The following is a 14,830-nucleotide window of genomic DNA, read 5'->3' as shown; positions in this document are numbered from 1 at the left end:
CCCTACAGCATATTTTTTTGAGTTTAGATAATTAAGTATTTCCTGAACGTAATTGTAGATCGCAAGAGTCGTCGAATGTTGTTTCCTGAAGCCGAATTGATTTTTGTCAAAAATCTGATATTTTTCAAAAAAGTTATAAATTCGTATGTTCATGGCTTTTTCAAATAGTTTAGAGAAGGTCGGTAAAAGTGCAATAGGCCTATATTGGCTTGGATCGTTTTCTTTACCGCCCGGTTTTAAGATAGGTTTAATTTTTGAGATCTTCAACAGTTCCGGAAATACTCCTTCGCAAAAAGATTGGTTTATTAAAAACTTAAGCGGGGTCGCCAATTCAGTAGTGCATAATTTAATCAGTATCGACGGAATGTCGTCTATGCCCGAACTAGTTCGATTTTTCATTTGTCGCATTAGTGTAGTAATTTCGCGCTCGGTTACTTCGCTAATCATTATTGAGTTTATTGTGGGTATAATGACGGGGCGGCCGGCCGCTTGTGTAGGAGCGTTCGCGCCGGCACTGCTACCTGCCGGAGATGACTCACCTACTGATGCAAAGTATTCGTTGAGAGTCCTTGCTATTTGGTTGGGCGTTTCTACAACATAATCACCGATTTTTATGTTTATATTTTTGTGTTTAGAAATTTTGTTTTGAGATGTAGTGTTTTTTATGATATTCCACATGGATTTAATTTTATTACTTGATTGTTTCATTTGTTTTATAAAAGTTAACTTTTTGGACGATTGCACACATTTTTTTTAAAATTTTCTCATAATTCCTGTAATAAGATATGAATTCTTTGTTTTTTGTGTGATTTCTGGCAATCCTAAGGAATCTTTTATTTTTACATGCTATTTTTAGCCCGACAGTCAACCATGGCGATTTATTGTTTTTACATGTTATTTTTATACGTTTTAGCGGGATATATTTATTGAGCAATTCTTGAATTTTGTTATGAAAATTGTTGTAATTTTGGTTTACGTCGTTACTTGATAATTTTATTCCTATCTGCTCTATATATATTAATTATACACATGTTATATAGCGTGATTTCAACCGCACAGCATTCAACTATATACTCGATAGATAATTCTGAAATGTCTGTTCTTTCAATATAATCGATACCGTCCTGTACTAGAATCGCCACTCCTCCGCCCGGTCGCTCGCTCCGATAGTACGCCGCTGCAAATTCATAACCTTCGATCTGGATTACATCCTTTTGTTGCTCCGATATCCAGGTTTCAGTTAAACATAGTACTTGATAGTCTTTATTTGTTAAAAATGATTCCAGTATATGGGTTTTGTTTTTTAGGCTCTGCATATTTTGGAATAGTATATTCATTTTGTTATTGTTTTTAGGTACGAAAAAGTGGCGTCGATGGATTATTTGGATTAGGACTGGTATTCGACGAAGAATGTTCGGGCACCGATAGCGCTATAGCGCCGATTTCAGCATCTATGGTTTGGGTCGCTGTTGATGTTAGGGAACTTGTATTTGTGTTTGGATCTGGAATTCGTTGCTGTTGCTGTGGCCTATACTGCTGGCTTCGATGCTCTTGCCCTTCGATGAATAATCTATTGTGTCTAATCACTGCATATTTCCCACATTTACGCGCATCTAGCATTATTTCTCTTAACGTTTTTTCGTTCCTCTAGGGCCTTGTTATCTAGGTATGCAGAGATAGTAATGCCGGTGTTCTTGAAACTAAAAGAGTTCTCTAGGATATAATTTGCCATCCTTTTACTCATGAACTCGATAACGAGGGGACGGCGAGGACCTCGCTTCCCAATTCTGTTCACATCTTCAAGATATGTGTTAACATTGACTCCTAGAATATCATAGAAAACATCGGTGACACGGCCGTATAAATCGTCCTGCGTTTCATGGTGGTGTTCGCTCAGTCCATATAATACAATTTTCTTATTATTATTTTGTGCATTGTCTGGTGTATTCTTCGCTAGGCTAGATAGACGGTTCTCAAGATTCCTGAGCTCAGATTTTAATATGAAATTTTCTGCTTCGAGTGATTGGATTTGTTTACTGATATCATCGATTTTTGTTGTACATTTTTGTTGTTCAGCCCACACTTGTGTAAAGTTCTGGGAAATCTCCTTGTTAAACTGGTTAAATGCTAGGTTTATTTGTGTTTGTATTGCGGTGTTCATATTGCTGATTAAGGATTTATTGTTGGCCGTTAGCAACGCATTAATGCTTGATAATGTAATTTCTTCGCTACTAGAAGTATTATGTATCTGTGTTTTATTTAACGTGTCGCCTCCTGCGTCCCCTTCAAGAACCAGTAGGTCATCTACAGACATGGTAGTTTCATTCAGGGACGAGGGGATGTGTGATCGTACAGGTGTGTCATCGTTTCTCCGCCTGCTGTCATGTTCGTACAAACATCACAATGCCAAATGCGTTTTAATTCATAATTTTTTGCCATGTATTGCGCTGTTGTGATGTTCAAGCACTTGTAGTGGTAACAGCCATTGCAAGCAACACAATTAAGTATTTCCAGGTGATTAATAGCGTCATCGCATGCTTTGCATTTCATTTTAGCAAGTGCAGCGCAGAGCGCAGATGTGAACAAGATAACGTATAAGATGACTCACTCGATGGCAGGGTGTGCGTAACGCAGCTCGACTCTGGCGCTGTTACTTGTGCTGTGCTTTGCAATGTCGGCCGATCGGTGACGGAGATGCGCGAAGTTCACGGGTCACTGAACTCTCAACCACTGCCGGCCGTTGGCCGTGCTTGCTAACGATATTTTTAAAACTTAACACTGTAATTTCTTCAAAGGTACTCGATATATTAGAAAACTGCTCTCACTAGTAGATAGGTCTTTTCCTCCGGAAGAGTTTGGTATATTTCACTGGTTGGTTATCGCGGTTCTTATATTTATTTTAGGTTGATTTGTCGGGAGCTCTAACAAAGCGATGCTATTGCGGTGATCACCCGCATTCCTTTGCCACTTTGAAAGTGTCTCTCGCACAAACTATTCAGTTTAGAAAAAAATGATATTAGAAACCTCAATATCATTTTTAAAGACCTAGACATAGATACCCCACACGTATGGGTTTGAAGAAAAAATATTTTTTGAGTTTCAGTTCCAAGTATGGGGAAACCCCCAAAATTTATTGTTTTTTTTCTATTTTTGTGTAAAAATCTTAATGCGAGATTCATAGAATACATCTACTTCCCAAGTTTGAACAGTATAGCTCTTATAGTTTCGGAAAAAAGTGGCTGTGACATAATCGGACAGACAGACGGACATGACGAATCTATAAGGGTTCCGTTTTTTGCCATTTGGCTATGGAACCCTAAAAAACGAAACAGAGACTTTTAAATCAATTAGTATATTTTTACATAGTCCCTGTCAAGTTCAATGCACTTGTCCCATCTGGATTCCAGAGCCATTACACCACTTTTGAAGAAGCTTTCCTCCAGATCTTCAAAATAGGCATCCTCACCTCAGCTTGGACCTCGGAAAATTTCATACCACCCATATTTTTTTTTAAAGTCCGATGGTGCTAAATCGGCTGAATATTGTGTAAGTGGGGCAATAATTCAAACCCACATTTGGCAATCTCCGCCATCGATTTTAGTGACGTGTGAAGGTGAAGACGTGCATTGTCCTGGTGGAAGATAACTAGCCAGTTGAATAATGACAGTTCAAAATGGCAGCAGAAAAAAGTTTTTTTTTATATTGACCAGGCCACAAAATTTTCAATCAACCCAAAGAGTAAATTAAGTATATAATCAACCCTCGTAGGCTACAGTTATTGCACCATAGAGAACATATCACTCATTATATTGTTGACACTATTTTAAATTTAATATATGTTTAACATTTTATTTCTATTACCAGTCATTCTTCATTCAGTCCTCATTTGTTACATTCTCCTCTCCCTAATATTGGGAAATCTCTATCTCACCTGTAGTCCGAGCTGCTATGGTGGCATACTCGGAGCGCTTGGTCCTGATCTCCAGAATATTATCAGTCAGGACTGCAATCACCTTGCCTTCGTCCCCGAGCGCTATGTGCCACTTCTGTTGTCTTTCCTTGCATCTAAAATTTTATTGAAATACATTATTAGAAAGAAATTAGCTGTTTAAAACTTATGTTATTCAATGTAATTGAGCATTATATTAACATATTAAGAAACTTACGCTGCTATGCTGTCAATAAGGCTCTTTTTAGGTCCGAAAAACTTCAGCCATCGCCAGAGAGCTGATATATTTTCCGGAAGAATATTATCCGGTTTTTGCTGTGAAACACCGATTTATTTACTAGTAACGAAAAATTAATGTACGTGAAACATTCCACAATCACTATAATATAACACTAAGCTAATATTTAGAGACAATAAAATGAGAAAACTTACGATGTATTCGGGTTCTGGTTTCCATTCAGAAAACACGTACAATTCGTGTAAAATGGACTTGTTTTCTTCCATTGTGAAGCTATTTGATACTAATAAACTGTTCAAATGGGTAACGATGATTTGTATGCCATATTACACTGAAATATTTAACAAAATTGAAAATATTTCAGTGTTCACGATATTGAACGTATGTTTTTGACAGTGACAGAAAAGTATTGACGTTGTGATTGTCCTGAAGGGCTTGTTCAAAACCCGTAGTAACTAATGTGCTTTTTTATTTTATCCAAGGTTTTAATTACATTTGAAGAAAATGTATTCATAATATTAACAAATTTTGATATTTTTGAAGTTAAATATAGGCTCACATCAAAATCTATGAATATAGTCAAACATGCAATTCATACAAAAAAAAAAAATAGAATATATAATATTTTGATTTTAACTTGAGATTATCCTTTTTGAAACTATACCCTCTCTAAATGTCAGTTTGTCAGACGTTGAGACGTTATTTCCTCCATTTATTTGTAGGTTAATTATGCTAAAACAACAACAGAATACCGTAAAATCGTGTTGTTAGTTTTATATTGTGTATACTCTGACTGTTATTATCCGTGTTTTGACTATAACCGATAAACCATGAACATTTTATCAGATATATACTATAAGGTAAAAAACTTTCTTGAACTTTTACGCAGTTTAGAAAACAGTACTTTGCTGATTGTATACGTTATGTTTCAGAGCTTAGCAAAAAATGAGGAAAACCTGCGTTTCTGGGAGAATTATCTGCATACTTTGAGGACACTAAATTTTAGTGTGTATGCAGACAAGTTGAAAGTCCCGGCGTTGGTTCCAGTGGGCAGCAAGGTATTCTTTAGAGGTGTTTTGAAACATACCAATGAAGTTACTGTTGCTCTGGGCGCTGACTACTTTGTTAAATGCTCGCTGTCTCAGGCAGAAGTGCTTCGACAACATAGAATTAAAGGTAGGTAGCACTTGGCAAGAAAAACCTGTATGCTTGTTTTGACTTCATCTAATTCCTACCAATTTTAAATTACACATCGGTTTAAACATTGGCCTCCCTTCCTAACTTTGGCCACCACATTTTAAAGCGATTGTAAATGGTCAATATGAGCAGGGTAGCTTATCTTAAGCTCATGTCATCCCTGTTATTTTCAGAATATATCTGATAGCTAATATAACTATTGACATTTAATATTTCATTACCATTGTTTGCTGGGGGTAGAAATTTCATACCTTTTTCTAAATCATATTTTTATTACAGTAAGTTTTTCTAACTTAACATGATATGCTTAATTAATCTTAATTAACATTAGCTCACATTTTTCAGATGCAGAATCTAAAGTCGAAGTACTGCAAAAGGAAAGAGAATACATTCAAAATCAGGTCCAATTTGGTGCTGAAAATGTATTAAAAGATCAAGGACAAGAAATAATAGAAGAATTTACTGAAGAGGAAGATTTAAAATGGAGGGAGAAACACCGGGAGAACATGAGGCAGTACAAACAGAGAAACAAGACTGAGGAAACTAAGGAAGAGGTGGATGATGAGGAACTATGGAACAGACTTGAGGAACTAGAGTTACAAGAGGAATTGGAAGAAGAAATGGCAAAACTGCATATAACTAGTGAAAGAAATGTTAATAAATTGAAAAGAGGACACAATAATAATATAGAAACAGATACACATGAAGGAGATGTGCAAAAACAAGTTATTAGTGATGTGAAGGAAAAGCTTGCAACAAGAAATTTAGAATCTAAAAATAATAAAATCTTAAAAGAAAAGGAAGCTCATAAAGATGATGATAAAATGGAACTTTTAAAACAAGTAATTGATAGACAAAATGAATTGAAGGAGAAACTAACTGATTTGAAGAATAAAGAAACTGCTCCTAGCCAAACTGAAAAGGATATTTTATCAAGATTGGATGAAATGGAACAATTAGAGGAGGTGGAGGATGAAATGGATAGGTAAACATTTTGTTATTAATGTAGTGTTCATTTATTATTTATTTATTATTTTATTTGATACACTAGCAGCTTTGGAGCTGATGCATGTATATCGCAGCACTTGTGTTTATTTTGCACTTTTTAAAGTTCTTAAATGTGTAAATAATCTATTTTTGAAAGAGTTCACCAACAGTGCACTAATAACAGTTTCTGGTAGAGAGTTCCACACATTAACTACACGATTTGCCAAGAAGTGTTTATTAGGGTTGCTAGCACATGGAGGTTTGATTATTTTTTTAGAGTGGTGGTAATTGTGCATTCAGTTTATTAGTAACCTTATGAATCTTATATGATGTACATACATATAGAAATTTACAAAGTATATTCTGAAGTATTTAATGCATTTTGTAATTCGCAATCATTAATATTTGTTTTACAGATTAGATGACATTCTCCAAAATGAAGATGTTGAAGAAGCTGATGAGGAATCTGAAGAAGAACATTCATTGAAGCCAGCAGTTAAAATAAAAAGACGTGTGTCTTTTGCTGATGAAGATGACAGTGAAACATTGGAATTAGCATTCATGCATTCTGAAACAGAGCCAGACACTACACCTTATGATAAGGAGAAAGGAATTATAAAGCCTAGTGATATTTATGAAGCTTTTGCTAGCTCATTTACAAATACCACGTCTATTTTGAAGAAATCAAAGTATGAAAGAGACTTGTCACCATGTGGGCCTCGAAATGAGAAGAGGACTAAAGTAGTTGACTTTCAGGAAGCAGAGGACAATCGGAAGTTGAATAAGACCATTGTTGTTAATGATGTAGTTGAAAAAGTGGATGAGAATGATAACAAATTTGAGAGTGGCGATAAGAGGCCTATGAGCTTATTTAAGAAACGGAGACAGCAAAATCTCAAATAATGTAAAAATTGCAAATACAATGAAATTAAATAACTTTTTAGCATATTTTCTGTTTTATTACATACAAATATAATACTTGTCCCTATCTTTTGCTGGAGTATACTTTAGCATAACAATAGTTTTAAAAACAGAGGGTAGATTGATTGAAATATTTGGGAGATTTATTTATTTTTAATAATGCTAGCGATTAAGCTTCGTTACTATGCAATCGCAAAATTTGTCCGAATATATTAGAAACAAATTTGGTTGATTTGATTACAAATTGATTCGTGATTTTCGAACACCAGCCAAAAACATGTGATGACTAAGCATTTTTCCGAACGATTCGCATATACTCATTTCTAGACGAACAATAGCTGTCAACTAGAGCTGTCAGTTCAATTAGCCTTTTTTGTAGGTTATGTTGTTACATTAAAGGCATTTTTAAATTAGAAAATAATACAAATACCGCTTCGTACATTTTCATGATGTTATCACGTAACTGGAGACATCTCTGCCGGCGTTACTCACAGGCTGTAAACTTTAGAACCTCCGAAGCTTCTCCAGTAAGATTTTTTTTAATCCACGATAAAATTATAACTAAAATTGAGAACGAAAGCCAAGAGACAAAAACTATTATCAAATTTTCTTACAGTCCCAACACAATGACAACCAAATCGGCATGTTCTACACCCTCAAGCCCGAAGTAGTGAAGCAGCTGTTCGGACAGGGAGGGTTCCCCAAGAGCTTCCAGAAGCAGAACAAGACTTTCACAGAGACTTGTATTATGGTGCGGCAGCCGGCGCTTGATATTATGGAGTGCATTAAGGCTACGGATTTTGATAAACCGGTTATCAGATATGTTCTTTGTATCCTTTGAAAACAATAAGATGAAGCTTAATATATTTGCTAAAAAACCGGGCAAGTGCGAGTCGGACTCGCGCACGAAGGGTTCCGTACCATTATTTATAAAAACGGCAAAAAAATTATGTTTGTTGTATGGGAGCCCCCCTTAAATATTTATTTTATTCTATTTTTAGTATTTGTTCTTATAGCGGCAACAGAAATACATCATCTGTGAAAATTTCAACTGTCTAGCTATCATGGTTCATGAGATACAGCCTGGTGACAGACGGACGGACGGACAGTGAAGTCTCAGTAATAGGGTCCCGTTTGACCCTTTGGGTATGGAACCCAAAAAGCTCAGAATCAAAATTTATAAACTAAGTACTAGTGTTAAGTATTAGTATTAGGTTACTCTGGCTAGTGCTTGCAGTATTATCAAAATTATTGTCAAGTTCGTTTACCTAAAGTGTTCTCTGCTAAGGAAATTCTAGTTACCAAGTCATCAGATTGGTGTCCCTCAAGGATCAATATTAGGATCTCTTTTATTTCTCTGTACACGTTACTACAATAAGATACCTGACCATATTGTTAATATGACAGACAATAAGTTCAAAACACATTAAAATATACTTTAATAGAGAAACCCCTCCTCTGTCTGACATAGAATTTCTATAACAATATTGAGAATATCTATGGTAACAACCATCAACTAATTATTCAGTAAGGAGTAGCCACAAAACAGGTGTGTTGTTTTTTTTTGTAAGAAAATCGTAAGGCAGTATTTTTCTGAGCTAGCTGATCAGATGGTGAAAAAGGCTCCGGCAAGTCCCTCACTATGGCGCATCTCCTGCACTACGCTCACACTGAAGGCTACCTTATTGTCCATGTGCCCTGGGGTAAGTTAATCCAAAATACTCACTTTCTTATTTACACTGATATAAAAAAAGTAGTTTATTTTACTTTCACAATAATTGGAACACCCATGCAACTCTCATATTTGTATACATCGCTCAGACATAGTCAGAAACGAAGAGCTTTACTTCTTCTCCTCTACCGATCTTCTGTAGATGGAGTATGTGTACAGACACAAGAGTTAAAGCGATGAAAGACCTTGAAAATGGTCTTCCCTTATAGACGGTGTTCACCGCATTGATCTTATTTGATCGGGTCGGCTGAATTAGATGTAACCTGAGTCTACAATGTAACTAAACTTGCGTACGAGTTCGCGAGCTATATGAGCCATCGTTTTTTTTTTCCAATGATTCAGTGTCTGAATGGCTCCGTCGCATCCCCCGCCACAAGGAGATGGCGAACTCAACGACACGGGAGGGCTTCGTCGACTTACCCCTGGACGCGGCCGCGTGGCTCCTGCACTTCAAGAGCCAGAACCAGGCGCTGCTGAAGAACAAAGATGTAAGACAACCATAATATTACCATGTGTCGCAAGTGGATGCCTTCATTTATACGAGACTATGCCGTACAGTACCGTTGCTCACAAATGGTCTCGCCGGAAGATCAGCGCTTACCTTCAGTCAGGTCAGCATTATGCTGAGGCGAGCCTATTTCGTGGTACACAATGTCAATATGTTTTAGTCCTTTTTTTGTAAGTTTGTAAGTTTTACCACGAAAATAAATGATTTATGTGAAAACAGCAGGCGTATCACGTGACTAATATACGTTGAAGATTAATCATTCGTTGCTTTGGGGCACTGGATGCTATATCATATATTATAATGCGTGATAAACACGACCATATTATTTGAAGCTAAGGTTTCATTTACACTTTATTAGTTTCCGCTATTACAGGCACTATTTTCACGCAGGAACTGAGGAGCTTTAATTAAGATTATTTTTCGTCTACCCAATCACATACCATAATGGTGTACCCTCTGTCCGTTTTGCTTTTTACGGACATTGTAACCGAGTGTTACTAACACTACCGTCTGCATTCCCACGAAAAACTGGATAATTTGAAAAATCAGAAACTCATCAAAACTAATTTACAATTTCCTGGATTTTAAATGTCTTCTTCTTTTACCTTCTTTTTTTACAGCTGGTCCTCTCAAAAGAATACGTGTGGAGCAAACGCGAAAACACTGAGGCCGGGGCGCCACTATCGCAACTAGTCGAACATGGAATCAACAGAGTCAAATATGCTTGTGATGTCATCGATGCGCTAGTTCATGAAATTAAACTGCTGTCTAGCAGTAAGCGGTGAGAACTGAACTGTATTGCCAACGCATAAGCCACATTTAAGAATGTATATAAACCGGCGGCAACTGGAAGTAAAATCTGAACTCTATTGCCAAAAGTTAGGGCACATTTTAGAGCTAAAGTAGTGGTCGAACACGGCATCAACCAAGTTTAGTAGACCTGTTACGTCATTGATGCTCTCTAGTTTAATTTTAGAACAAAGAAATCAGCTACTGTCCAGCAGTGCTGGACCAGCACACCCAGCAGTAAGCGGTGAGAACTGAACTCTGTTGTCAAGTAATAGGTCACATTTTTGATTGAAGCAGGGTGCCACGACAAGGAAGTAGCCCAAGGCATAGGTCACAATTTAGAGTGGATAAGCAGGGCGCAACTGCAAAGAAGTAAAATCTACTCTATTGCCAAGCGGCAGGATAAATTTTAGAGCAAAGCTAGTGTTAGATTCGAATACGGCATTAACCAAGTTGATTACGCGTATGTGACGTCATCAACCGAGTTGATTACGCGTATGTGACGTCATCAATGCACTAGGTCAGGAGATCAAGCTACTGTTAGGCAGTAAGTGGGGAGAACTGAACTATGTTACCAAGTAATAGGTCACATTTGAGATTGAAGCAGGGCGCCACGACAAACAAGTAGTCGAACGCTATTGCCAAGAGAGAAAGATTTTAAGAGATCACGGCATCAACCACTACTTTAGCTCGGTTAGTGCATTTTGAGTGAAATATTTATAATAATAATCTTTAATCACTTTAATGTTACACATTTTCCGGGATGGCTGCAGTTCCCCAATAGTTTCAACTTCAAAGTTTCGAACATCGAATCCAGATTCTGTTTAGCCAATATTAAATCAATTAGAGATAGGTTTGGTCTTGTATCAATTACATAATTTTTATTTTCTTTCAGTTTACAAGTTTATAATCACAAAGGTTATTGTACAATAACCAGTGATCCTCAAAAATAACCAAATTTCAACTCAATCGGTTGACGTTGGAAATGTCTACAAAGAGTGTCTATATTCTACGTTTACCAAACGATCGCGCGATCTATTTCGACCCCAGCGCCATCTAGCGAAGTATTGAGTAACTAATAACAGCCGTAGACGGATTTGTTCAGGTCATTCCTAAATTGCTCTCTATTTTAATTGACGAAATTGATGGGATTTATCATTAAAAATACTTCTTTATTTATTAACTAAGCAATATTTGTAACTCTCACTTGCTCGCGTCGAAATGAGATTATCGTAATTACGTTCTCACATATTTTTATTCCAGGGGTTCTCAACTTTTTTATGTAGTAAAATAATTAAGTTTCAGTGATGAAAAAACCCGGGTATTTTATTGGAAAACTTTACCGCGCTTTACTTATTGGTAATTCCTCGTTTATTCCGTTTCTTTAATATCATCCATAATCAATACAAAAATACGCAAAGAATTTAAATACTTTTTTTAGTACAGGAAACCGGGAATTGAACCATACATTATATCTTAAGCTTATGAAGGAATTTCTGGACCACTCAACATTTCTAATTTACTATTGTACCTTTATGTTTCTTTTCTGTGCCCCTTACTATCAATTGTTTCATAAAATAAATCAAATTCTACAAATTACAGTTGCAAGACATTCGTGGCCGTGGACGGTTTCAACGGGTTCTTCTACCCACTGACGCGGCTGCGGACCCCCAGCAAGCGAGAGGTTAAGCCCGAGGAGGTCACGCTCGCCGCCTCCTTCCTGGAACTCACCAGCAACGACTGGGTATGTTTGTGAAAAGGTCAATGTGGAAAAGACCAGCATATAAAATGTATGGCTGGATCAAAGGTACGTCTCCCCATCTTACATTATTTGTTTGGTTCTCGTACCAAAATCTCAACAGACTCACGACATCCGATATTATATTGAGTAATACAGTCAACAACCCTATTGGACTTACTTTATTGCTGTATGTACTATCTTTTTTTTTGCGACAGTAAATAACTTTTTATTTTATTTTATTATAAAAAAAAATAACGAGACAGTGTCATGGACAAACAATAATAACGCTTTCTCTGCTATTCCTACTGAAAGTTCCATAAGAGCATCTCGTTTCGTTATCTGTCGGCTCTAGCATCGCAAGAGTTAAATAATAATTACGAAAAGTTTGTAAAGACAGTCTGATCCACATTGACCTTACTATTATAGTTTTCAAAACATTACACTTTATATAATGAAATGAAATATGATAGATCAACTTGTTTTTTTACTCAGCTAGGGCATTCCTAATTCAAATTATTTTATAAACTATTTTTTGATTTGTGTTTTTAAGTAGTCACACTACAATCTGGGAAGAATTTGGGAAGAGTACCGCCGTGACTGGGTGGTCTATTAGTGGCCAGGACGTCAGTTGCGTAAGCTGAAGACGCCGGTTCGATTCCGAGGGCCTACTGCTAACCACGTTCGACGTGTTGCCTCTCTATCGCACTTGTAGATTCATACGTAAGTGTGACAGGAAGGCAACACGCCTCCAATCCGCCACCGATGGTGTTGGTCATTTTTTTAGTGTATGATATCAATTTCAGTTTTATTATTTTTATTGTAAAAAATAAGTCCCGTGGAATTTTTTTGGCGCCGGTAGACCGATATCTATTCAGGTCAGAGATTTAGGACACTGTAGTATTTTTTATGATATTAAATTTAGAGATGCAGGACCGACAATTTTTTTTAAATAGTATTAACATTCTAATTTATTGCCTTTTATGTCTCAATTGAAGTATCCTGGTGTCGCTAATTGGCGATTTTAAACCTTTTGTACTAGTTAGCGTATTTAAAAGCTTCTATTGACGATTTGCCTGCCCAATTTTTGCTGTCGATAATTTAATTCATGTTTTTTCTCAGAGCAATGGCGTAGTTGTGGTGACAGCGGACCAGTTGGCGGTGCCCGATGATCACCAGGAGTCTTATCTACCTAAATACTTACTGTACAAAAAGGTGTGTTACATTTTTTTCACATTGAGATTTCTGCAGCCGGGCGCTCTTTGTTGCCTCCTTTTCTGATAAAAAAATAGCATTTTTCCACTACAATGGCTTGGTTTTCACAAGTATCATAATTTTCCAGGGTTTTGAGCACTTAGACCCCTTCATCCCCGTGGAAGTCGGCAGGTACACAGAGAAGGAGTACATCTCCTGCGCCAGCTACTACCGCGACCGGCTCTGGCTCCGCGGACCAGAGGAGGTGGAGACAGAGCTGAAGTTTGTCAGCGCTGGCAACCCTTATAGGTTTATGGAGTTGTGTGCCCCGTTATAAGTTTTAATTTAGGATTATATATTTGTATGTAGATATTTATTACTGTAGTTTTATTTATTATAGAACTAACAAGTGTCCCCATTTTTGTTTGTTAATATCCCAATTCCCAACCCTGTTTTTACACTGCCCAAAAAAAGGATAGTATTGTTTAATAAAATTATTAAACAAGCAAGTACAGCTGCATGACATTAAATAGGTATTATCCTTCTGAAAATATAGTCATGTTGGGAAGTTAAAAAATAATGCGGATTTAGCAACAACATGATTTCTTTTCCTTGTGTATGAATTATGTTATAAAAATACTTTATTTTTAGAAACAAGCCTAAAACTAATCTTAGTAATTTGATGAATTTCACTCGTAAATATTTCTACTGCAAAAGGAGGTAGTCTTAATGAGGAACAGATGTTGCTTTTAATAATTTATTTTGCTGATTGAATTACAATATATCTACAGTACCCTTAACCGAAAACCTAAACATCATAGCCGACAATGTGGCGCTTGCCAATGCATTCTCCGATGTAGAACCAGAACAGCACCTCCATGCCGACGAGCGTGTTTAAGGTGGCCTCCTTCACGGTCTGGTTTTTCCAAGCGCCGGATTTAGCGGAGGAGAGGAGTTTACCGATGCCGGCCTTGATCTGAGGGATCTCGCCCAGTTTGGGTGGCGCCAGCTCAACCTTGGCGTATTTCATGAAAATGGCGAACTTGGGTCGCGCGCTGGCGATAGCATCTGGAAAATGAGATACTCTTGTGAGAATGTAAGTTTTGGGGTAGGATACGGGGTAGATAGATGGTCCTTTAAACACATAACCTCAAATCTGTCTAAGAATATCGATTAGTTTACAATTTTACAAGTTTTAATTTGTGATTACTCTCGCATGTCCTATTTTGTAAGTATCCATGGGTTCATTGTGTTATAACCTGCGACCTTCATTTATTAAATTTATATTAGAATTATTACATAACTGATGCGACCAAAACATTGAGCAAATAATATTATTGCTATAATATACTGTAAATATTGTACACTTACTGTTTATCAACGCACTGGCCATTTCGGTAGGATTTAATTAAAACAGATGAAGAGGCAGACCGATATGAAACCAAATTTTTGGTTTTGGAATGGAAGTTGATCGGATTGACCTGTCAAAATCAGACAGATGGGCGATGGCCGCCAGTAGCCGTCGATGCGTGTCTCGAATAGGTTCTTAGGTTTGAGTAGATCGGATTCTTTACATA

At 36.8% G+C, this 14,830-nt stretch overlaps 4 protein-coding genes across 4 annotated transcripts in view; 2 read left to right on the top strand and 2 right to left on the bottom strand.

The window, feature by feature from the left end:
- LOC133518677 (NBAS subunit of NRZ tethering complex-like) overlaps positions 1-4,708 on the bottom strand; it is a 79,291-nt gene extending 74,583 nt beyond the window's left edge. Inside the window, exons 1-3 of the mRNA XM_061852352.1 lie at positions 4,382-4,708; positions 4,167-4,264; positions 3,932-4,065 (exon numbers count right to left, since the gene is read on the bottom strand). Of these exons, the coding sequence (XP_061708336.1) occupies positions 3,932-4,065; positions 4,167-4,264; positions 4,382-4,453 (304 nt within the window). The 5' untranslated portion in view covers positions 4,454-4,708. The remainder of the gene's footprint in view (positions 1-3,931; positions 4,066-4,166; positions 4,265-4,381) is intronic.
- Positions 4,709-4,858: 150 nt separating this feature from the next.
- Positions 4,859-7,319, top strand: LOC133518669 (unconventional prefoldin RPB5 interactor-like protein). The gene is made up of 4 exons (XM_061852345.1): positions 4,859-5,047; positions 5,120-5,363; positions 5,730-6,369; positions 6,788-7,319. The coding sequence occupies exons 1-4, from the start codon at positions 5,018-5,020 to the stop codon at positions 7,272-7,274; spliced, it is 1,401 nt and encodes a 466-aa protein (XP_061708329.1). The 5' UTR covers positions 4,859-5,017; the 3' UTR covers positions 7,275-7,319.
- Positions 7,320-7,626: 307 nt separating this feature from the next.
- LOC133518673 (small ribosomal subunit protein mS29) lies at positions 7,627-13,629 on the top strand. Its single transcript, XM_061852348.1, has 8 exons — positions 7,627-7,819; positions 7,909-8,122; positions 8,903-8,995; positions 9,367-9,512; positions 10,153-10,313; positions 11,924-12,065; positions 13,182-13,274; positions 13,402-13,629. The coding sequence occupies exons 1-8, from the start codon at positions 7,739-7,741 to the stop codon at positions 13,588-13,590; spliced, it is 1,119 nt and encodes a 372-aa protein (XP_061708332.1). The 5' UTR covers positions 7,627-7,738; the 3' UTR covers positions 13,591-13,629.
- Positions 13,630-13,996: 367 nt separating this feature from the next.
- LOC133518676 (ATP synthase subunit g, mitochondrial-like) lies at positions 13,997-14,810 on the bottom strand. The gene is made up of 2 exons (XM_061852351.1): positions 14,625-14,810; positions 13,997-14,321 (listed from the first exon to the last, which is right to left on the bottom strand). The coding sequence occupies exons 1-2, from the start codon at positions 14,644-14,646 to the stop codon at positions 14,062-14,064; spliced, it is 282 nt and encodes a 93-aa protein (XP_061708335.1). The 5' UTR covers positions 14,647-14,810; the 3' UTR covers positions 13,997-14,061.
- Between the last annotated feature and the right edge of the window lie 20 nt (positions 14,811-14,830).

Source organism: Cydia pomonella, chromosome 6, assembly GCF_033807575.1.
Source record: "Cydia pomonella isolate Wapato2018A chromosome 6, ilCydPomo1, whole genome shotgun sequence".
NCBI classification, from domain to species: domain Eukaryota; kingdom Metazoa; phylum Arthropoda; class Insecta; order Lepidoptera; family Tortricidae; genus Cydia; species Cydia pomonella.
This window is presented reverse-complemented; position numbering and strand designations above follow the sequence as displayed.